Genomic DNA, 23,379 nt, shown 5'->3' with positions numbered 1-23,379 from the left:
AGCAACAAGGAGGAGTCACTGGCCAGTCAGGACAGCCCCTAAGGTGTCCTGAGCTGAGGTGACTCTAACTTTTAGAAATCCTCCATCTTGCAGATGGAGGATTCCCCCAATAGGGTTAGGATTGTGACCCCCTCCCCTTGGGAGGAGGCATAAAGAGGGTGTACCCACCCTCAGGGCTAGTAGCCATTGGCTACTAACCCCCCAGACCTAAACACGCCCTTAAATTTAGTATTTAAGGGCTCCCCTGAACCCTAGAAAATTAGATTCCTGCAACTACAAGAAGAAGGACTGCCCAGCTGAAAACCCCTGCAGCGGAAGACCAGAAGACGACAACTGCCTTGGCTCCAGAAACTCACCGGCCTGTCTCCTGCCTTCCAAAGATCCTGCTCCAGCGACGCCTTCCAAAGGGACCAGCGACCTCGACATCCTCTGAGGACTGCCCCTGCTTCGAAAAGACAAGAAACTCCCGAGGACAGCGGACCTGCTCCAAGAAAAGCTGCAACTTTGTTTCCAGCAGCTCCAAAGAACCCTGCAAGCTCCCCGCAAGAAGCGTGAGACTTGCAACACTGCACCCGGCGACCCCGACTCGGCTGGTGGCGATCCAACACCTCAGGAGGGATCCCAGGACTACTCTGATACTGTGAGTACCAAAACCTGTCCCCCCTGAGCCCCCACAGCGCCGCCTGCAGAGGGAATCCCGAGGCTTCCCCTGACCGCGACTCTTTGAATCCTAAGTCCCGACACCTGGGAGAGACCCTGCACCCGCAGCCCCCAGGACCTGAAGGACCGGACTTTCACTGGAGGAGTGACCCCCAGGAGTCCCTCTCCCTTGACCAAGTGGAGGTTTCCCCGAGGAACCCCCCCCTTGCCTGCCTGCAGCGCTGAAGAGATACCTAGATCTCCCATTGACTTCCATTACAAACCCGACGCTTGTTTCTACACTGCACCCGGCCGCCCCCGCGCTGCTGAGGGTGAAATTTCTGTGTGGACTTGTGTCCCCCCCGGTGCCCTACAAAACCCCTCTGGTCTGCCCTCCGAAGACGCGGGTACTTACCTGCAAGCAGACCGGAACCGGGGCACCCCCTTCTCTCCATTCTAGCCTATGTGTTTTGGGCACCACTTTGAACTCTGCACCTGACCGGCCCTGAGCTGCTGGTGTGGTGACTTTGGGGTTGCTCTGAACCCCCGACGGTGGGCTACCTTGGATCAAGAACTGAACCCTGTAAGTGTCGTACTTACCTGGTAAAACTAACAAAAACTTACCTCCCCCAGGAACTGTGAAAATTGCACTAAGTGTCCACTTTTAAAACAGCTATTTGTGAATAACTTGAAAAGTATACATGCAATTTTGATGATTTGAAGTTCCTAAAGTACTTACCTGCAATACCTTTCGAATGAGATAGTACATGTAGAATTTGAACCTGTGGTTCTTAAAATAAACTAAGAAAAGATATTTTTCTATACAAAACCTATTGGCTGGATTTGTCTCTGAGTGTGTGTACCTCATTTATTGTCTATGTGTATGTACAACAAATGCTTAACACTACTCCTTGGATAAGCCTACTGCTCGACCACACTACCACAAAATAGAGCATTAGTATTATCTATTTTTACCACTATTTTACCTCTAAGGGGAACCCTTGGACTCTGTGCATGCTATTCCTTACTTTGAAATAGCACATACAGAGCCAACTTCCTACATTGGTGGATCAGCGGTGGGGTACAAGACTTTGCATTTGCTGGACTACTCAGCCAATACCTGATCACACGACAAATTCCAAAATTGTCATTAGAAATTGATTTTTGCAATTTGAAAAGTTTTCTAAATTCTTAAAAGTCCTGCTAGGGCCTTGTGTGTTAAGTCCCTGTTTAGCATTTCTTTTAGAGTTTAAAAGTTTGTAAAAGTTTGAATTAGATTCTAGAACCAGTTGTAGATTCTTAAAAAGTATTCCAACTTTTAGAAGCAAAATGTCTAGCACAGATGTGACTGTGGTGGAACTCGACACCACACCTTACCTCCATCTTAAGATGAGGGAGCTAAGGTCACTCTGTAAAATAAAGAAAATAACAATGGGCCCCAAACCTACCAAAATACAGCTCCAGGAGCTGTTGGCAGAGTTTGAAAAGGCCAACCCCTCTGAGGGTGGCAACTCAGAGGAAGAGGATAGTGACTTGGAGGAAAATTCCCCCCTACCAGTCCTATCTAGGGAGAACAGGGTCCCTCAAACCCTGACTCCAAAAATAATAGTCAGAGATGCTGGTTCCCTCACAGGAGAGACCAACACCTCTGAAATCACTGAGGATAGCCCCAGTGAAGAGGACATCCAGTTAGCCAGGATGGCCAAAAGATTGGCTTTGGAAAGACAGATCCTAGCCATAGAGAGGGAAAGACAAGAGATGGGCCTAGGACCCATCAATGGTGGCAGCAATATAAATAGGGTCAGAGATTCTCCTGACATGTTGAAAATCCCTAAAGGGATTGTAACTAAATATGAAGATGGTGATGACATCACCAAATGGTTCACAGCTTTTGAGAGGGCTTGTGTAACCAGAAAAGTGAACAGATCTCACTGGGGTGCTCTCCTTTGGGAAATGTTCACAGGAAAGTGTAGGGATAGACTCCTCACACTCTCTGGACAAGATGCAGAATCTTATGACCTCATGAAGGGTACCCTGATTGAGGGCTTTGGATTCTCCACTGAGGAGTATAGAATTAGATTCAGGGGGGCTCAAAAATCCTCGAGCCAGACCTGGGTTGATTTTGTAGACTACTCAGTAAAAACACTAGATGGTTGGTTAACTGGAAATGAAGTGTGTGACTATGTTGGGCTTTATAATTTGTTTATGAAAGAACACATTTTAAGTAACTGCTTCAATGAAAAGTTGCATCAGTATCTGGTAGACCTAGGTCCAATTTCTCACCAAGAATTGGGAAAGAAGGCAGACCACTGGGTCAAGACTAGGGTAACCAAAACTTCCACTGGGGGTGACCAAAAGAAAGGGGTTACAAAAACTCCCCAGGAGAAAGTGGGTGACACTAGAAACAAAGAAAAAGAGTCCTCTGTAGGCCCCCAAAAACCAGAACAGGTGGGTGGGCCCCAAGACACAACCCAAAACAAAGGTGGGTACCAGGGTAAGAACTGGGATGCCACTAAGGCATGGTGCCACAACTGTAAACAGTCTGGGCACCACACCAAGGACACTTCTTGTCCCAAAAACAAACCCCAGAACAAAATTCCAGGGGTAACCAGTGTAGCCATTGGAGATGACTCCTCAGATGAGGAGGTCTTCATAGCTTTCAACTGGAAAATGGGCCCAACAGGTGAGTTGGAGATTCCAGAGGGAAGTAGACACTTCCACCACCTACAGGTGAATGGAATCCCAGCCACTGCCCTGAGAGACACTTGTGCCAGTCACACTATTGTGCATGACAGGCTGGTGCTCTCAAACCAGTACATCCCAGGTGAGATGGCCAGAGTAAGAGTTAGCCCAGACAGGGTCACTAATAGGCCTGTGGCTCTTGTGCCCATAGAAGTGGGTGGAACTTTTAGCTGGAGAAGGGTGGTAGTCAGTACAGACCTCCCCCTTGATTGTCTCCTTGGAAATGACTACCCAGAGGTTAGTCAGAGCCTAAGAGAAGAACTGGTCCAGGGCCAGTCCTCTCCCAAGGATTCTGGAGTGCCTGCCTCTGCAGTAAATGCAAGTAGGCCCCAGAGGAAAAAGAAAAGGAAACAGAGTAGGAAAGGTGGACAACCTTTAGCCAAGGTTCCAGCAAGCCAAGGAGATTCTGCTCCAGTAGGGGAGAACTCCAAAAATGGCTCTGATAAAGTCCAACCTGACCCACAAGAAGTCCTGGCTAGTCAGGCAACTGTTAAGCCTGAGTGGGTGGCTCCTCAGCTAACAGAAGAAAGAGTGGAAGAAGGGTGTTTACTACAAGATGTGGTAACCCCCCACTCTAATACAGCAGACAGGCACCCTGAACCCAAAGAAGCCTGTAACTTAGCCCCTTCCCTTGTAGGTGAAGAGCTAAAGGTGTGGTTCTGGGCACTGACAGCTGTCAGTGGCCTCTGCTGGGTGTTAGCCTTTATGGCTGCACTATCCTTGGCATGGTGGTCTGACCCCATGCCAAATAACAAGTTAGGCCCCCTGACCCTGTTGGTCATGGTGGGGTTACTCCAGCTCTGGGTAACCTCTTTGGGTGAGCTAGGGGTGACCCTGGCTAAGATAAGATTAGCAGAGGTGGATACCTCTGACCTCAAAATAGAGAGAATGGGTGAAGACATAAAAAGCACAGACAAGAGGCAGTTCAGACTAGGTCCTATCACTGTGGAAGTGGGTCAGTTCCCCAAAGGGAATGACCTGAACAGAAGGATGTAAGGCAGAGTAGGCCCTGCAACTAACCAGCCTATTTCTCCTACTCTTCCTCGCCTGACAGACTAGGAAGACTCTCCCAGCTTGGGCTGAGTCTCCTGGCCTGTGGGCTGGGGGGGGCTTGTGTAAAGAAATGGCTCCCTGTTGCAGTTACCCCCCACTTTTTGCCTGATACTGATGCTGACTTGACTGAGAAGTGTGCTGGGACCCTGCTAACCAGGCCCCAGCACCAGTGTTCTTTCACCTAAAATGTACCATTGATCCCACAATTGGCACACCCTGGCATCCAGATAAGTCCCTTGTAACTGGTACCTCTGGTACCAAGGGCCCTGATGCCAGGGAAGGTCTCTAAGGGCTGCAGCATGCATTATGCCACCCTAGAGACCCCTCACTCAGCACAGCCACACTGCTTACAAGCCTGTGTGTGCTAGTGAGAACAAAATGAGTAAGTCGACATGGCACTCCCCTCAGGGTGCCATGCCAGCCTCTCACTGCCTATGCAGTATAGATAAGACACCCCTCTAGCAGGCCTTACAGCCCTAAGGCAGGGTGCACTATACCATAGGTGAGGGTACCAGTGCATGAGCACTGTGCCCCTACAGTGTCTAAGCAAAACCTTAGACATTGTAAGTGCAGGGTAGCCATAAGAGTATATGGTCTGGGAGTCTGTTTTACACGAACTCCACAGCACCCTAATGGCTACACTGAAAACTGGGAAGTTTGGTATCAAACTTCTCAGCACAATAAATGCACACCGATGCCAGTGTACATTTTATTGTAAAATACACCACAGAGGGCACCTTAGAGGTGCCCCCTGAAACTTAACCGACTGTCTGTGTAGGCTGACTAGTTCCAGCAGCCTGCCACACCAGAGACATGTTGCTGGCCCCATGGGGAGAGTGCCTTTGTCACTCTGAGGCCAGTAACAAAGCCTGCACTGGGTGGAGATGCTAACACCTCCCCCAGGCAGGAGCTGTAACACCTGGCGGTGAGCCTCAAAGGCTCACCCCTTTGTCACAGCCCAGCAGGGCACTCCAGCTTAGTGGAGTTGCCCGCCCCCTCCGGCCACGGCCCCCACTTTTGGCGGCAAGGCTGGAGGGAACAAAGAAAGCAACAAGGAGGAGTCACTGGCCAGTCAGGACAGCCCCTAAGGTGTCCTGAGCTGAGGTGACTCTAACTTTTAGAAATCCTCCATCTTGCAGATGGAGGATTCCCCCAATAGGGTTAGGATTGTGACCCCCTCCCCTTGGGAGGGGGCACAAAGAGGGTGTACCCACCCTCAGGGCTAGTAGCCATTGGCTACTAACCCCCCAGACCTAAACACGCCCTTAAATTTAGTATTTAAGGGCTCCCCTGAACCCTAGAAAATTAGATTCCTGCAACTACAAGAAGAAGGACTGCCCAGCTGAAAACCCCTGCAGCGGAAGACCAGAAGACGACAACTGCCTTGGCTCCAGAAACTCACCGGCCTGTCTCCTGCCTTCCAAAGATCCTGCTCCAGCGACGCCTTCCAAAGGGACCAGCGACCTCGACATCCTCTGAGGACTGCCCCTGCTTCGAAAAGACAAGAAACTCCCGAGGACAGCGGACCTGCTCCAAGAAAAGCTGCAACTTTGTTTCCAGCAGCTCCAAAGAACCCTGCAAGCTCCCCGCAAGAAGCGTGAGACTTGCAACACTGCACCCGGCGACCCCGACTCGGCTGGTGGCGATCCAACACCTCAGGAGGGATCCCAGGACTACTCTGATACTGTGAGTACCAAAACCTGTCCCCCCTGAGCCCCCACAGCGCCGCCTGCAGAGGGAATCCCGAGGCTTCCCCTGACCGCGACTCTTTGAATCCTAAGTCCCGACACCTGGGAGAGACCCTGCACCCGCAGCCCCCAGGACCTGAAGGACCGGACTTTCACTGGAGGAGTGACCCCCAGGAGTCCCTCTCCCTTGACCAAGTGGAGGTTTCCCCGAGGAACCCCCCCCTTGCCTGCCTGCAGCGCTGAAGAGATCCCTAGATCTCCCATTGACTTCCATTACAAACCCGACGCTTGTTTCTACACTGCACCCGGCCGCCCCCGCGCTGCTGAGGGTGAAATTTCTGTGTGGACTTGTGTCCCCCCCGGTGCCCTACAAAACCCCTCTGGTCTGCCCTCCGAAGACGCGGGTACTTACCTGGAAGCAGACCGGAACCGGGGCACCCCCTTCTCTCCATTCTAGCCTATGTGTTTTGGGCACCACTTTGAACTCTGCACCTGACCGGCCCTGAGCTGCTGGTGTGGTGACTTTGGGGTTGCTCTGAACCCCCGACGGTGGGCTACCTTGGATCAAGAACTGAACCCTGTAAGTGTCGTACTTACCTGGTAAAACTAACAAAAACTTACCTCCCCCAGGAACCGTGAAAATTGCACTAAGTGTCCACTTTTAAAACAGCTATTTGTGAATAACTTGAAAAGTATACATGCAATTTTGATGATTTGAAGTTCCTAAAGTACTTACCTGCAATACCTTTCGAATGAGATAGTACATGTAGAATTTGAACCTGTGGTTCTTAAAATAAACTAAGAAAAGATATTTTTCTATACAAAACCTATTGGCTGGATTTGTCTCTGAGTGTGTGTACCTCATTTATTGTCTATGTGTATGTACAACAAATGCTTAACACTACTCCTTGGATAAGCCTACTGCTCGACCACACTACCACAAAATAGAGCATTAGTATTATCTATTTTTACCACTATTTTACCTCTAAGGGGAACCCTTGGACTCTGTGCATGCTATTCCTTACTTTGAAATAGCACATACAGAGCCAACTTCCTACAGGGGGTCACAATCCTAACCCTATTGGGGGAATCCTCCATCTGCAAGATGGAGGATTTCTAAAAGTTAGAGTCACCTCAGCTCAGGACACACCTTAGGGGCTGTCCTGACTGGCCAGTGACTCCTCCTTGTTGCTTTCTTTGTTCCCTCCAGCCTTGCCGCCAAAAGTGGGGGCCGTGGCCGGAGGGGGCGGGCAACTCCACTAAGCTGGAGTGCCCTGCTGGGCTGTGACAAAGGGGTGAGCCTTTGAGGCTCACCGCCAGGTGTTACAGCTCCTGCCTGGGGGAGGTGTTAGCATCTCCACCCAGTGCAGGCTTTGTTACTGGCCTCAGAGTGACAGAGGCACTCTCCCCACGGGGCCAGCAACATGTGTCTAGTGTGGCAGGCTGCTGGAACTAGTCAGCCTACACAGACAGTCGGTTAAGTTTCAGGGGGCACCTCTAAGGTGCCCTCTGGGGTGTATTTTGCAATAAAATGTACACTGGCATCAGTGTGCATTTATTGTGCTGAGAAGTTTGATACCAAACTTCCCAGTTTTCAGTGTAGCCATTATGGTGCTGTGGAGTTCGTGTTTGACAAACTCCCAGACCATATACTCTTATGGCTACCCTGCACTTACAATGTCTAAGGTTTTGTTTAGACACTGTAGGGGTACCATGCTCATGCACTGGTACCCTCACCTATGGTATAGTGCACCCTGCCTTAGGGCTGTAAGGCCTGCTAGAGGGGTGACTGACCTATACTTGCATAGGCAGTGAGAGGCTGGCATGGCACCCTGAGGGGAGTGCCATGTCGACTTACTCGTTTTGTCCTCACTAGCACACACAAGCTGGCAAGCAGTGTGTCTGTGCTGAGTGAGAGGTCTCCAGGGTGGCATAAGACATGCTGCAGCCCTTAGAGACCTTCCTTGGCATCAGGGCCCTTGGTACTAGAAGTACCAGTTACAAGGGACTTATCTGGATGCCAGGGTCTGCCAATTGTGGATACAAAAGTACAGGTTAGGGAAAGAACACTGGTGCTGGGGCCTGGTTAGCAGGCCTCAGCACACTTTCAATTGTAAACATAGCATCAGCAAAGGCAAAAAGTCAGGGGGCAACCATGCCAAGGAGGCATTTCCTTACACAACCCCCCCCCCCCAAACGAAAGAGGATGAGACTAACCTTTCCCAAGAGAGTCTTCATTTTCTAAGTGGAAGAACCTGGAAAGGCCATCTGCATTGGCATGGGCAGTCCCAGGTCTGTGTTCCACTATAAAGTCCATTCCCTGTAGGGAGATGGACCACCTCAGCAGTTTAGGATTTTCACCTTTCATTTGCATCAGCCATTTGAGAGGTCTGTGGTCAGTTTGAACTAGGAAGTGAGTCCCAAAGAGGTATGGTCTCAGCTTCTTCAGGGACCAAACCACAGCAAAGGCCTCCCTCTCAATGGCACTCCAACGCTGCTCCCTGGGGAGTAACCTCCTGCTAATGAAAGCAACAGGCTGGTCAAGGCCATCATCATTTGTTTGGGACAAAACTGCCGCTATCCCATGTTCAGAGGCATCAGTCTGCACAATGAACTGCTTAGAATAATCTGGAGCTTTTAGAACTGGTGCTGAGCACATTGCTTGTTTCAGGGTGTCAAAGGCCTGTTGGCATTCCACAGTCCAGTTCACTTTCTTGGGCATTTTCTTGGAGGTGAGTTCGGTGAGGGCTGTCACAATGGATCCATATCCCTTCACAAACCTCCTGTAATACCCAGTCAAGCCAAGGAATGCCCTGACTTGAGTCTGGGTTTTTGGAGCTACCCAGTGCAGAATAGTCTGGATCTTGGGTTGGAGTGGCTGAACTTGGCCTCCACCTACAAGGTGTCCCAAGTAAACCACAGTTCCCTGCCCTATCTGGCATTTGGATGCCTTGATAGAGAGGCCTGCAGATTGCAGAGCCTTCAAAACCTTCTTCAGGTGGACCAGGTGATCCTGCCAGGCGGAGCTAAAGACAGCAATATCATCAAGATAAGCTGTGCTAAAGGACTCCAAGCCAGCAAGGACTTGATTCACCAACCTTTGGAAGGTGGCAGGGGCATTCTTTAAACCAAAGGGCATAACAGTAAACTGATAATGCCCATCAGGTGTGGAGAATGCTGTTTTCTCTTTTGCTCCAGGTGCCATTTTTATTTGCCAGTACCCTGCTGTCAAGTCAAAGGTACTTAAGAATTTGGCAGCACCTAATTGATCTATGAGCTCATCAGCTCTAGGAATTGGATGAGCATCTGTCTTGGTGACAGAATTGAGCCCTCTGTAGTCCACACAAAACCTCATCTCTTTCTTTCCATCTTTGGTGTGAGGTTTGGGGACTAAGACCACTGGGCTAGCCCAGGGGCTGTCAGAGCGCTCAATTACTCCCAATTCCAGCATCTTGTGGACTTCCACCTTGATGCTTTCCTTAACATGGTCAGACTGTCTAAAGATTTTGTTTTTGACAGGCATGCTGTCTCCTGTGTCCACATCATGGGTACACAGGGGTGTCTGACCAGGGGTTAAGGAGAAGAGTTCAGGAAACTGTTGTAGGACTCTCCTACAATCAGCTTGCTGTTGGCTAGAGAGGGTGCCTGAGTAGATCACTCCATCTACTGAGCCATCTTTTGGGTCTGATGACAGAAGATCAGGGAGAGGTTCACTCTCTGCCTCCTGATCCTCATCTGTTACCATCAACAGATTGACATCAGCCCTGTCGTGGAAGAGCTTAAGGCGGTTTACATGGATCACCCTCTTGGGGCTCCTGCTTGTGCCCAGGTCCACCAAGTAGGTGACCTGACTCTTCCTCTCTAGTACTGGGTAAGGGCCACTCCATTTGTCCTGGAGTGCCCTGGGAGCCACAGGCTCCAGAACCCAGACTTTCTGCCCTGGTTGGAACTCAACCAGTGCAGCCTTTTGGTCATACCAAAACTTCTGGAGCTGTTGGCTGGCCTCAAGGTTTTTGGTTGCCTTTTCCATGTACTCTGCCATTCTAGAGCGAAGGCCAAGTACATAGTCCACTATGTCCTGTTTCGGCTCATGGAGAGGTCTCTCCCAGCCTTCTTTAACAAGGGCAAGTGGTCCCCTTACAGGATGACCAAACAGAAGTTCAAAGGGTGAGAATCCTACTCCCTTCTGTGGCACCTCTCTGTAAGCGAAAAGCAGACATGGCAAGAGGACATCCCATCTCCTTTTGAGCTTTTCTGGGAGCCCCATGATCATGCCTTTTAATGTCTTGTTGAATCTCTCAACCAAGCCATTAGTTTGTGGATGGTATGGTGTAGTGAATTTATAAGTCACTCCACACTCATTTCACATGTGCTTTAGGTATGCTGACATGAAGTTGGTACCTCTGTCAGACACCACCTCCTTAGGGAAACCCACTCTGGTAAAGATACCAATGAGGGCCTTGGCTACTGCAGGGGCAGTAGTCGACCTAAGGGGAATAGCTTCAGGATACCTGGTAGCATGATCCACTACTACCAGGATATACATATTTCCTGAGGCTGTGGGAGGTTCCAGTGGACCAACTATGTCCACACCCACTCTTTCAAAGGGAACCCCCACCACTGGAAGTGGAATGAGGGGGGCCTTTGGATGCCCACCTGTCTTACCACTGGCTTGACAGGTGGGGCAGGAGAGGCAAAACTCCTTAACCATGTTGGACATATTGGGCCAGTAGAAGTGGTTGACTAACCTCTCCCACGTCTTGGTTTGTCCCAAATGTCCAGCAAGGGGAATGTCATGGGCCAATGTTAGGATGAACTCTCTGAACAGCTGAGGCACTACCACTCTCCTAGTGGCACCAGGTTTGGGGTCTCTGGCCTCAGTGTACAGGAGTCCATCTTCCCAATAGACCCTATGCGTTCCATTTTTCTTGCCTTTGGACTCTTCAGCAGCTTGCTGCCTAAGGCCTTCAAGAGAGGGACAGGTTCCTTGTCCCTTACACAGCTCCTCCCTGGAGGGTCCCCCTGGGCCTAAGAGCTCAACCTGGTAAGGTCCAAGCTCCAAAGGCTCAGTTCCCTCAGAGGGCAGAACTTCTTCCTGAGAAGAGAGGTTCCCTTTCTTTTGCTGTGTTGCAGTGGGTTTCCCAACTGACTTTCCTGTTCTCTTGGTAGGCTGGGCCATTTTTCCAGACTCCAGCTCTACTTTTTCACCCTGTGCCTTGCATTGTGCTCTTGTTTTCACACACACCAGTTCAGGGATACCCAGCATTGCTGCATGGGTTTTTAGTTCTACCTCAGCCCATGCTGAGGACTCCAGGTCATTTCCAAGCAGACAGTCCACTGGGATATTTGAGGAGACCACCACCTGTTTCAGGCCATTGACCCCTCCCCATTCTAAAGTAACCATTGCCATGGGATGTACTTTTCTCTGATTGTCAGCGTTGGTGACTGTGTAAGTTTTTCCAGTCAGGTATTGGCCAGGGGAAACCAGTTTCTCTGTCACCATGGTGACACTGGCACCTGTATCCCTCAGGCCCTCTATTCTAGTCCCATTAATTAAGAGTTGCTGTCTGTATTTTTGCATGTTAGGCGGCCAGACAGCTAGTGTGGCTAAATCCACCCCACCCTCAGAAACTAGAGTAGCTTCAGTGTGGACCCTGATTTGCTCTGGGCACACTGTTGATCCCACTTGGAGACTAGCCATACCAGTGTTACCTGGATGGGAGTTTGGAGTGGAACCTTTCTTGGGACAGGCCTTGTCTCCAGTTTGGTGTCCATGCTGTTTACAGCTATGACACCAGGCCTTTTTGGGATCAAAGTTTTTACCCTTGTACCCATTGTTTTGTGAAGAGGCTCTGGGCCCACCCTCCTGTGCAGGTTTTTGGGGGCCTGTAGAAGACTCTTTACTATTTTTAGTTTTGGTTGTCTCATCACCCTTCCCCTGGGGAGTCTTTGTGACCCCTTTCTTTTGGTCACCCCCTGTTGAAGTCTTGGACACCCTTGTCTTGACCCAATGGTCCGCCTTCTTTCCCAATTCTTGGGGAGAAATTGGTCCTAGGTCTACCAGATGCTGATGCAGTTTATCATTGAAACAATTACTTAACAGGTGTTCTTTCACAAATAAATTGTACAGCCCATCATAATTACTTACACCACTGCCTTGAATCCAACCATCTAGTGTTTTCACTGAGTAGTCAACAAAGTCAACCCAGGTCTGGCTCGAGGATTTTTGAGCCCCCCTGAACCTAATCCTGTACTCCTCAGTGGAGAATCCAAAGCCCTCAATCAGGGTACCCTTCATGAGGTCATAAGATTCTGCATCTTGTCCAGAGAGTGTGAGGAGTCTATCCCTACACTTTCCTGTGAACATTTCCCAAAGGAGAGCACCCCAGTGAGATCTGTTCACTTTTCTGGTTACACAAGCCCTCTCAAAAGCTGTGAACCATTTGGTGATGTCATCACCATCTTCATATTTAGTTACAATCCCTTTAGGGATTTTCAACATGTCAGGAGAATCTCTGACCCTATTTATGTTGCTGCCACCATTGATGGGTCCTAGGCCCATCTCTTGTCTTTCCCTCTCTATGGCTAGGATCTGTCTTTCCAAAGCCAATCTTTTGGCCATCCTGGCTAACTGGATGTCCTCTTCACTGGGGTTATCCTCAGTGATTTCAGAGGTGTTGGTCTCTCCTGTGAGGGAACCAGCATCTCTGACTATTATTTTTGGAGTCAGGGTTTGAGGGACCCTGTTCTCCCTAGATAGGACTGGTAGGGGGGAATTGTCCTCCAAGTCACTATCCTCTTCCTCTGAGTTGCCACCCTCAGAGGGGTTGGCCTTTTCAAACTCTGCCAAAAGCTCCTGGAGCTGTATTTTGGTAGGTTTGGGGCCCATTGTTATTTTCTTTATTTTACAGAGTGACCTTAGCTCCCTCATCTTAAGATGGAGGTAAGGTGTGGTGTCGAGTTCCACCACAGTCACATCTGTGCTAGACATTTTGCTTCTAAAAGTTGGAATACTTTTTAAGAATCTACAACTGGTTCTAGAATCTAATTCAAACTTTTACAAACTTTTAAACTCTAAAAGAAATGCTAAACAGGGACTTAACACACAAGGCCCTAGCAGGACTTTTAAGAATTTAGAAAACTTTTCAAATTGCAAAAATCAATTTCTAATGACAATTTTGGAATTTGTCGTGTGATCAGGTATTGGCTGAGTAGTCCAGCAAATGCAAAGTCTTGTACCCCACCGCTGATCCACCAATGTAGGAAGTTGGCTCTGTATGTGCTATTTCAAAGTAAGGAATAGCATGCACAGAGTCCAAGGGTTCCCCTTAGAGGTAAAATAGTGGTAAAAATAGATAATACTAATGCTCTATTTTGTGGTAGTGTGGTCGAGCAGTAGGCTTATCCAAGGAGTAGTGTTAAGCATTTGTTGTACATAGACAATAAATGAGGTACACACACTCAGAGACAAATCCAGCCAATAGGTTTTTATATAGAAAAATATCTTTTCTTAGTTTATTTTAAGAACCACAGGTTCAAATTCTACATGTAATATCTCATTCGAAAGGTATTGCAGGTAAGTACTTTAGGAACTTCAAATCATCAAAATTGCATGTATACTTTTCAAGTTATTCACAAATAGCTGTTTTAAAAGTGGACACTTAGTGCAATTTTCACAGTTCCTAGGGGAGGTAAGTATTTGCTAGGTTAACCAGGTAAGTAAGACACTTACAGGGCTTAGTTCTTGGTCCAAGGTAGCCCACCGTTGGGGGTTCAGAGCAACCCCAAAGTCACCACACCAGCAGCTCAGGGCCGGTCAGGTGCAGAGTTCAAAGTGGTGCCCAAAACACATAGGCTAGAATGGAGAGAAGGGGGTGCCCCGGTTCCGGTCTGCTTGCAGGTAAGTACCCGCGTCTTCGGAGGGCAGACCAGGGGGGTTTTGTAGGGCACCGGGGGGGACACAAGTCCACACAGAAATTTCACCCTCAGCTGCGCGGGGGCGGCCGGGTGCAGTGTAGAAACAAGCGTCGGGTTTGTAATGGAAGTCAATGGGAGATCTAGGGATCTCTTCAGCGCTGCAGGCAGGCAAGGGGGGGGTTCCTCGGGGAAACCTCCACTTGGTCAAGGGAGAGGGACTCCTGGGGGTCACTCCTCCAGTGAAAGTCCGGTCCTTCAGGTCCTGGGGGCTGCGGGTGCAGGGTCTCTCCCAGGTGTCGGGACTTAGGATTCCAAGAGTCGCGGTCAGGGGAAGCCTCGGGATTCCCTCTACAGGCGGCGCTGTGGGGGCTCAGGGGGGACAGGTTTTGGTACTCACAGTATCAGAGTAGTCCTGGGGTCCCTCCTGAGGTGTTGGATCTCCACCAGCCGAGTCGGGGTCGCCGGGTGCAGTGTTGCAAGCCTCACGCTTCTTGCGGGGAGCTTGCAGGGTTCTTTCAAAGCTGCTGGAAACAAAGTTGCAGCCTTTCTTGGAGCAGGTCCGCTGTCCTCGGGAGTTTCTTGTCTTTTCGAAGCAGGGGCAGTCCTCAGAGGATGTCGAGGTCGCTGGTCCCTTTGGAAGGCGTCGCTGGAGCAGGATCTTTGGAAGGCAGGAGACAGGCCGGTGAGTTTCTGGAGCCAAGGCAGTTGTCGTCTTCTGGTCTTCCTCTGCAGGGGTTTCAGCTAGGCAGTCCTTCTTCTTGTAGTTGCAGGAATCTCATCTTCTAGGGTTCAGGGTAGCCCTTAAATACTAAATTTAAGGGCGTGTTTAGGTCTGGGGGGTTAGTAGCCAATGGCTACTAGCCCTGAGGGTGGGTACACCCTCTTTGTGCCTCCTCCCAAGGGGAGGGGGTCACAATCCTAACCCTATTGGGGGAATCCTCCATCTGCAAGATGGAGGATTTCTAAAAGTTAGAGTCACCTCAGCTCAGGACACCTTAGGGGCTGTCCTGACTGGCCAGTGACTCCTCCTTGTTATTCTCATTATTTTCTCCGGCCTTGCCGCCAAAAGTGGGGCCTGGCCGGAGGGGGCGGGCAACTCCACTAGCTGGAGTGTCCTGCTGGGTTGGCACAAAGGAGGTGAGCCTTTGAGGCTCACCGCCAGGTGTGACAATTCCTGCCTGGGAGAGGTGTTAGCATCTCCACCCAGTGCAGGCTTTGTTACTGGCCTCAGAGTGACAAAGGCACTCTCCCCATGGGGCCAGCAACATGTCTCGGTTTGTGGCAGGCTGCTAAAACTAGTCAGCCTACACAGATAGTCGGTTAAGTTTCAGGGGGCACCTCTAAGGTGCCCTCTGTGGTGTATTTTACAATAAAATGTACACTGGCATCAGTGTGCATTTATTGTGCTGAGAAGTTTGATACCAAACTTCCCAGTTTTCAGTGTAGCCATTATGGTGCTGTGGAGTTCGTGTTTGACAGACTCCCAGACCATATACTCTTATGGCTACCCTGCACTTACAATGTCTAAGGTTTTGTTTAGACACTGTAGGGGTACCATGCTCATGCACGGGTACCCTCACCTATGGTATAGTGCACCCTGCCTTAGGGCTGTAAGGCCTGCTAGAGGGGTGTCTTACCTATACTGCATAGGCAGTGAGAGGCTGGCATGGCACCCTGAGGGGAGTGCCATGTCGACTTACTCGTTTTGTCCTCACTAGCACACACAAGCTGGCAAGCAGTGTGTCTGTGCTGAGAGAGAGGTCTCCAGGGTGGCATAAGACATGCTGCAGCCCTTAGAGACCTTCCTTGGCATCAGGGCCCTTGGTACTAGAAGTACCAGTTACAAGGGACTTATCTGGATGCCAGGGTCTGCCAATTGTGGATACAAAAGTACAGGTTAGGGAAAGAACACTGGTGCTGGGGCCTGGTTAGCAGGCCTCAGCACACTTTCAATTGTAAACATAGCATCAGCAAAGGCAAAAAGTCAGGGGGCAACCATGCCAAGGAGGCATTTCCTTACACTGTGGTTCTTAAAATAAACTAAGAAAAATATATTTTTCTATAACAAAACCTATTGGCTGGATTTGTCTCTGAGTGTGTGTACCTCATTTATTGTCTATGTGTATGTACAACAAATGCTTAACACTACTCCTTGGATAAGCCTACTGCTCGACCACACTACCACAAAATAGAGCATTAGTATTATCTCTTTTTACCACTATTTTACCTCTAAGGGGAACCCTTGGACTCTGTGCATGCTATTCCTTACTTTGAAATAGCACATACAGAGCCAACTTCCTACAGTTGTCTTCTGGTCTTCCTCTGCAGGGGTTTTCAGCTGGGCAGTCCTTCTTGTTGTTGCAGGAATCTAATTTTCTAGGGTTCAGGGTAGCCCTTAAATACTAAATTTAAGGGCGTGTTTAGGTCTGGGGGGTTAGTAGCCAATGGCTACTAGCCCTGAGGGTGGGTACACCCTCTTTGTGCCTCCTCCCAAGGGGAGGGGGTCACAATCCTAACCCCATTGGGGGAATCCTCCATCTGCAAGATGGAGGATTTCTAAAAGTTAGAGTCACCTCAGCTCAGGACACCTTAGGGGCTGTCCTGACTGGCCAGTGACTCCTCCTTGTTGCTTTCTTTGTTCTCTCCAGCCTTGCCGCCAAAAGTGGGGGCCGTGGCCGGAGGGGGCGGGCAACTCCACTAAGCTGGAGTGCCCTGCTGGGCTGTGACAAAGGGGTGAGCCTTTGAGGCTCACCGCCAGGTGTCACAGCTCCTGCCTGGGGGAGGTGTTAGCATCTCCACCCAGTGCAGGCTTTGTTACTGGCCTCAGAGTGACAAAGGCACTCTCCCCATGGGGCCAGCAACATGTCTCTAGTGTGGCAGGCTGCTGGAACTAGTCAGCCTACACAGATAGTCAGTTAAGTTTCAGGGGGCACCTCTAAGGTGCCCTCTGGGGTGTAGTTTGCAATAAAATGTACACTGGCATCAGTGTGCATTTATTGTGCTGAGAAGTTTGATACCAAACTTCCCAGTTTTCAGTGTAGCCATTATGGTGCTGTGGAGTTCGTGTTTGACAAACTCCCAGACCATATACTCTTATGGCTACCCTGCACTTACAATGTCTAAGGTTTTGTTTAGACACTGTAGGGGTACCATGCTCATGCACTGGTACCCTCACCTATGGTATAGTGCACCCTGCCTTAGGGCTGTAAGGCCTGCTAGAGGGGTGTCTTACCTATACTGCATAGGCAGTGAGAGGCTGGCATGGCACCCTGAGGGGAGTGCCATGTCGACTTACTTGTTTTGTTCTCACTAGCACACACAAGCTGGCAAGCAGTGTGTCTGTGCTGAGTGAGAGGTCTCCAGGGTGGCATAAGACATGCTGCAGCCCTTAGAGACCTTCCTTGGCATCAGGGCCCTTGGTACTAGAAGTACCAGTTACAAGGGACTTATCTGGATGCCAGGGTCTGCCAATTGTGGATACAAAAGTACAGGTTAGGGAAAGAACACTGGTGCTGGGGCCTGGTTAGCAGGCCTCAGCACACTTTCAATTGTAAACATAGCATCAGCAAAGGCAAAAAGTCAGGGGGCAACCATGCCAAGGAGGCATTTCCTTACAGGATGCCTTTGAATTCCTTCTCTTTATGGTCCTAAGAGTCAGTTATGATGAGGAGTTTCATCAAGCGATAGTATCTAGGTACTGGAAGAGTGTGAGTATGAATGGGTGTCAGAGGTATAAAGGTACACAGGCCACTTACATCAGAGGGTCCCCCTAAATAAACACAGATTTGGTTGCCAGGAATGAGACTAGTAAATTAGGGGCAAAGATGAGTAATAACCATGGCAGATAGACCCTTGGCTAACTCCTGCATGAAGTCAACGCGATTGTTCGGTATTACTACATCACCATGTACAGTCAATAACTGAACCTGCAGCTGTTAAAGTCAACAATACCCTAGTATGTTTCTAAACGTTGCTACCATATCAAAAACACTGCAGATGAATGAAGAGTATACATAGTGGGTTTGAATGTAATTAAAATTCTTCGGTCTGGAAGCTATGAAGGAACAATGGGTTAAAGCCTAGGCCCTCAAAGTGCTAAAACTTGGGTTTACTGGTTATATGATAAAATGCACCATTCTACTAGTCAATGTATTTTTCTTTCACAAACCACACCACTGATTGGGCACTGATGCTACTAAATGTCATTTACTGTTTAGTACTGTAACAAAATTTGTACGATACACCTCATACTGGAATTTACTTCAAATGCTCACTTGCGACCGAGAGAGTTAAGTGCCGGAGTCTCTTGGATACTGCCATCACCGCCACAGCAACTCACCAAGGGCAAGATGACCACTTGGGTTATTCTGTCTCGTGCTGCTTGGTAGGTGCAGGGGCTGCTTATAAGGGTGACATCCTCTCAGGAGGAAGCGCCAGCAGGCAACACTGAATAATAAAGTCAGCAAAGTCACAAGGCATGCAACCAAGGATATGGAGGAGCATGGAGCAGATGGACTGGGTGCCCATGAACCAGAAATCCAACTGGACACTAACTTATTCGCCCCCCAAGCTGTTAGTAGCAGGTGAAAAGGTTAAATACCTGCAGGTGGTGCACTGGATGCAAATAATTATATAGAGCACATTCTGCCATATGTAACTAAACATTTAAATTTGCTAATACTTACTCATGAAGAAGTCCTTAAGCTCACTTTCATCGATGTCATGTGGTAAATTGCCAACAAAAAGCTGGTGACTGTCCGGGTACCGAAATATGCGACGGTTGTCTAGTTCACCTTGCTCCACATCACCTCGAGCTAAAATAATGAAAAGGAATGCATATCATACATAAATTAGTATATCCTAAATAAGTTTTGCTCTAAATAAACAGACATTTGAACATAGACGGGGACAAAGGTTAGCTGATGCAGTTGCAAACACTAACAGGGAAAAATCTGGTTACTTGAGTCTTCATTACTTTAGACAGGCTCTGCCACAGTGCCTGTGCAATTTTCTGGACAGCCCTGCTTATCCAACCCCCACTGTCTAGTTCAATCATGCCAGCCAAGTGGAGGTGCTCTCCTTGTTGACTTTACGAAGCGTGATGGTTTGTCCGTTTATACCTCCATTTGTGTTGTGTGCACAAGATGGTGATCCTTTTGTTCCGAGCCAGCACTGTCTACCTCAAATTATACGAGCCAGCACATAACCTTTCATGAATTACCCTTCCCGACCAATCACCCCGGTATTTTCTAAACGTTGCTACCATATCAAAAACACTGCAGATGAATGAAGAGTCTGTATAGTGGGTTTGAAGGTAATTAAAATTCTTCGGTCAGGAAGCTATGAAGGCACAATGGGTTAAAGCCTAGGTCCTCAAAGTGCTAAAACTTAGGTTTTCTTGATATATGATAAAATGCACCATTTTACCAGTCAATGTATTTTTCTTTCACAAAGCACACCACTGATTGGGCATTGATGCTACTAAATGTTATTTACTGTTTAGTACTTTAACAAAGTTCGTATGGTACACCCCATACTGGGATTTACTTCAAATGCTCACTTCCTACCCAGAGAGAGTTAAGTGCTGGAGTCTCTTGGATATATAATTTACAGTGCAAAAATACTGTGGCCCGAGGTGACTAATAGCAAACATCCTTAATCACACAGGGGAAGTCTCAGTAAATTAACCACCACGGGACCGCCATGACAAAGTAGCACAACGCTCTTATATGTAGCTTAAAAAAGTTAATACATTTGTGTTTTACGTTTGCTTCTAGAATGAGATCACCATCAAATCACTGGAAAAAGTAACATTATGGAATGCCTACCAAATTCTTCACATCACAACTAATAGGCCTGAAAAAACAACAAAGTAAACAGTAGTAGAAATCAAAAGGTCTAATATTTGCATGCAACATGAGTGATTGTGAAGCCTTTAGTTGGAGGTCTATAGAAAGACAGGTTACTTTGGAATATCTGTTAATATTGCTGTTAATTACGGCTGGTGTACTGGGGCACCACACTGTTGCACTTGAACTTAATGATCAAGCTGCAAAGTCAGTTACTGAGCATATTATTTCAACTAAGTAAAGGATGCAGTGGCTTATCTAATAGGCCCGTGATATATTATCAAAGCAGTTCATGTTATCTTCAGGGAGTAAACAGGTGGCATCTTTTAACCTTATAAAATGGCGCCCCATCACATCAGTGCATACATTCCATGTGAGAAGGGTATTAAATGTACACAAACACAAAGAACAGAGACAATTAAATTGACAAAAGTAAAAAACAAAAACCACAAACTCGTCCAGTAGTGAGCTGAAATGTTAATGCCCAAGCACTGAGGTCAAGTACATAAAGTTGAACTAAATCCACTTCGATGACTTTGGATATAGTAAAAACAACTCGTCTGTCACAGATTAAAACCCTAGAATATGTTCCTTTTATAGTGACTCCAATGGGTCTCTTACTCACAATTGTGAAACTCGATCCCCAATCCCAACTCTGAATGCCGAACTCCACAACTCAATAATTAGTGAAACTAATTGCACAAGACTGAATGATCAAAACAGTACAGTTGCACAGGTAAGATTTCGTAGTGTGTATAATTGTAATTGTTTTTAATAATGTGGTCCAATTTAGGAGAGTGAGATTGACTGTAAAAAAAACAACAACAAAAAAAACACCAATGATGGAAGATTTTAGCATTTGCAACAAGTATCTATCAATTTAAATTCTGCACAAAACTTCAACTGGCCAACTGAAAGTTAAATGGTATCTTCCTAAGCAGAGGATTTTTTTTTAATTTTTTTTTAATTTTTTTTTTTAAATCATACCAACAAATGCAGAGCAATAAGTGGTCTATTTCTGGGATCGTTAAAGGTGTTTCATTGCATCTCCATAAAGTACAAACTGGGAAAGGTTACTCATTGCATCAAAACCAAAATGTAAAGTGAAAAGGTCAAGAGTGTTTTAATCTTCTGTAATACTGAATTCTATATAATGTGATAGAAAACAAATGCATTCTCCCCAAAGGCAAGGATGTTAGAACATTCGGACGTAGAACATTATGTTCTAACCCAACCAGCTAGGGAAACAATGTACATAGTTGAGCAAGCGGAGACCAAACATTTTAACATCATGCTTGGTGTTTTTAGGAGTTAAGGTAGGATAGTGTGGGAGCTGGGAATTAAAATCTGTATAATAGACGCTCCACTGGGAGAAAGTAGTGAGAAACCTTTTCAAATCATGCATATGACCGGGCAAAAATAACTCTTAGAAAAGCTATTTGAAAATGTAATCTCATTGATGAAGTGAAGTGAAGAAAAAATAACAGGGGAACATTTTAAAGCAATACATTTAACCAGAGAAATTATTTTAGAATGCCAAGCAAGAGGATGCATGGTATATAACAATCTGAACTAGCACTGATAAAAGGGGTAAAATGATAACATAGCTGTAGGAAGTTGGCTCTGTATGTAGTATTTCAAAGTAAGGAATAGTATGCACAGAGTCCAAGGGTTCCCCTTAGAGGTAAGATAGTGGCAAAAAGAGATAATACTAATGCTCTATTTTGTGGTAGTGTGGTCGAGCAGTAGGCTTATCAAAGGAGTAATGTTAAGCCTTTGCAGTACACACACAAGCAATAAATGAGGAACACACACTCAGAGACAATTCCAGGCCAATAGGTTTTTGTATAGAAAAATATATTTTCTTAGTTTATTTTTCGAACCACAGGTTCAAGATTTACATGAAAGGTATTGCAGGTAGGTACCTTAGGAACTTTGAATAATCAAAATAGCATACACAGTTTTCAAGTAAATCACATATAGCTATTTTAAAACTAGTCACACAGTGCAATTTTCAACAGTTCCTGGGGGGAGTAAGTTAGTTTTTGCAGGTAAGTAAACCACCTACGGGGTACAAGTTTGGGTCCAAGGTAGCCCACCGTTCGGGGTTCAGAGCAATCCCAAAGTTACCACACCAGCAGCTCTGGGCCGGTCAGGTGCAGAGTTCAAAGTGGTGCCCAAAACGCATAGGCTTCAATGGAAAAAGGGGTGCCCCGGTTCCAGTCTGCCAGCAGGTAAGTACCCGCGTCTTCGGAGTGCAGACCAGAGGGGTTTTGTAGGGCACCGGGGGGGGACACAAGTTAGCACAGAAAGTTCACCCTCAGCAGCACGGGGGCGGCCGGGTGCAGTGTGCAAACACACGTCGGGTTTCCAATGGAAATCAATGGGAGACCAAGGGGTCTCTTCAGCGATGCAGGCAGGCAAGGGGGGGGGGGGGGCTCCTCGGGGTAGCCACCACCTGGGCAAGGGAGAGGGCCTCCTGGGGGTCACTCCTGCACTGGAGTTCCGATCTTTCAGGTCCTGGGGGCTGCGGGTGCAGAGTCTTTACCAGGTGTCGGGATCCGGGAAGCAGGCAGTCGCGGTCAGGGGGAGCCTCGGGATTCCCTCTGCATGCGTCGCTGTGGGGGCTCAGGGGGGGCAACTCTGGCTACTCACAGTCTCGTAGTCGCCGGGGAGTCCTCCCTGAAGTGCTGTTTCTCCACAAGTCAAGCCGGGGGCGTCGGGTGCAGAGTAGCAAGTCTCACGCTTCCGCCGGGAAACGCAGTTGTCTTGAAGTTGCTTCTTTGAAACAAAGTTGCAGTCTTGGGTGAACAGAGCCGCTGTCCTCGGGAGTTTCTTGGTCCTTCTAGAGCAGGGCAGTCCTCTGAGGATTCAGAGGTCGCTGGTCCCTGGGGAAAGCGTAGCTGGAGCAGTGTCTTTAGAAGTGGGGAGACAGGCCGGTAGAGCTGGGGCCAAAGCAGTTGGTGTCTACGTATTCTCTGCAGGGTTTTTCAGTTCAGCAGCACTCTTCTTCTTAGGTTGCAGGAATCTGAGTTCCTAGGTTCTGGGGAGCCCTTAAATACTAAATTTAAGGGCGTATTTAGGTCTGGGGGGTTAGTAGCCAATGGCTACTAGCCCTGAGGGTGGGTACACCCTCTTTGTGCCTCCTCCCAAGGGGAGGGGGTGTAAGGAAATGCCTCCTTGGCATGGTTGCCCCCTGACTTTTTGCCTTTGCTGATGCTATGTTTACAATTGAAAGTGTGCTGAGGCCTGCTAACCAGACCCCAGCACCAGTGTTCTTTCCCTAACCTGTACTTTTGTATCCACAATTGGCAGACCCTGGCATCCAGATAAGTCCCTTGTAACTGGTACTTCTAGTACCAAGGGCCCTGATGCCAAGGAAGGTCTCTAAGGGCTGCAGCATGTCTTATGCCACCCTGGAGACCTCTCACTCAGCACAGACACACTGCTTGCCAGCTTGTGTGTGCTAGTGAGAACAAAACGAGTAAGTC

The 23,379-nt window shown here is 48.1% G+C and overlaps 1 protein-coding gene across 2 annotated transcripts in view; it reads right to left on the bottom strand.

Moving 5' to 3' along the window:
- G3BP2 (G3BP stress granule assembly factor 2) overlaps nucleotides 1-23,379 on the bottom strand; it is a 306,903-nt gene that overhangs the window by 137,300 nt on the left and 146,224 nt on the right. For both annotated transcript variants that reach the window (XM_069230288.1, XM_069230287.1), the window contains one exon: nucleotides 18,725-18,853. In XM_069230288.1, coding sequence (XP_069086389.1) covers nucleotides 18,725-18,853 — 129 coding nt within the window. The remainder of the gene's footprint in view (nucleotides 1-18,724; nucleotides 18,854-23,379) is intronic.

This window comes from Pleurodeles waltl, chromosome 1_1 (assembly GCF_031143425.1).
Source record: "Pleurodeles waltl isolate 20211129_DDA chromosome 1_1, aPleWal1.hap1.20221129, whole genome shotgun sequence".
Lineage (NCBI taxonomy): Eukaryota > Metazoa > Chordata > Amphibia > Caudata > Salamandridae > Pleurodeles > Pleurodeles waltl.
The sequence above is the reverse complement of the archived record's forward strand: the minus strand, read 5'-3'. Positions and strand labels throughout refer to the sequence as shown.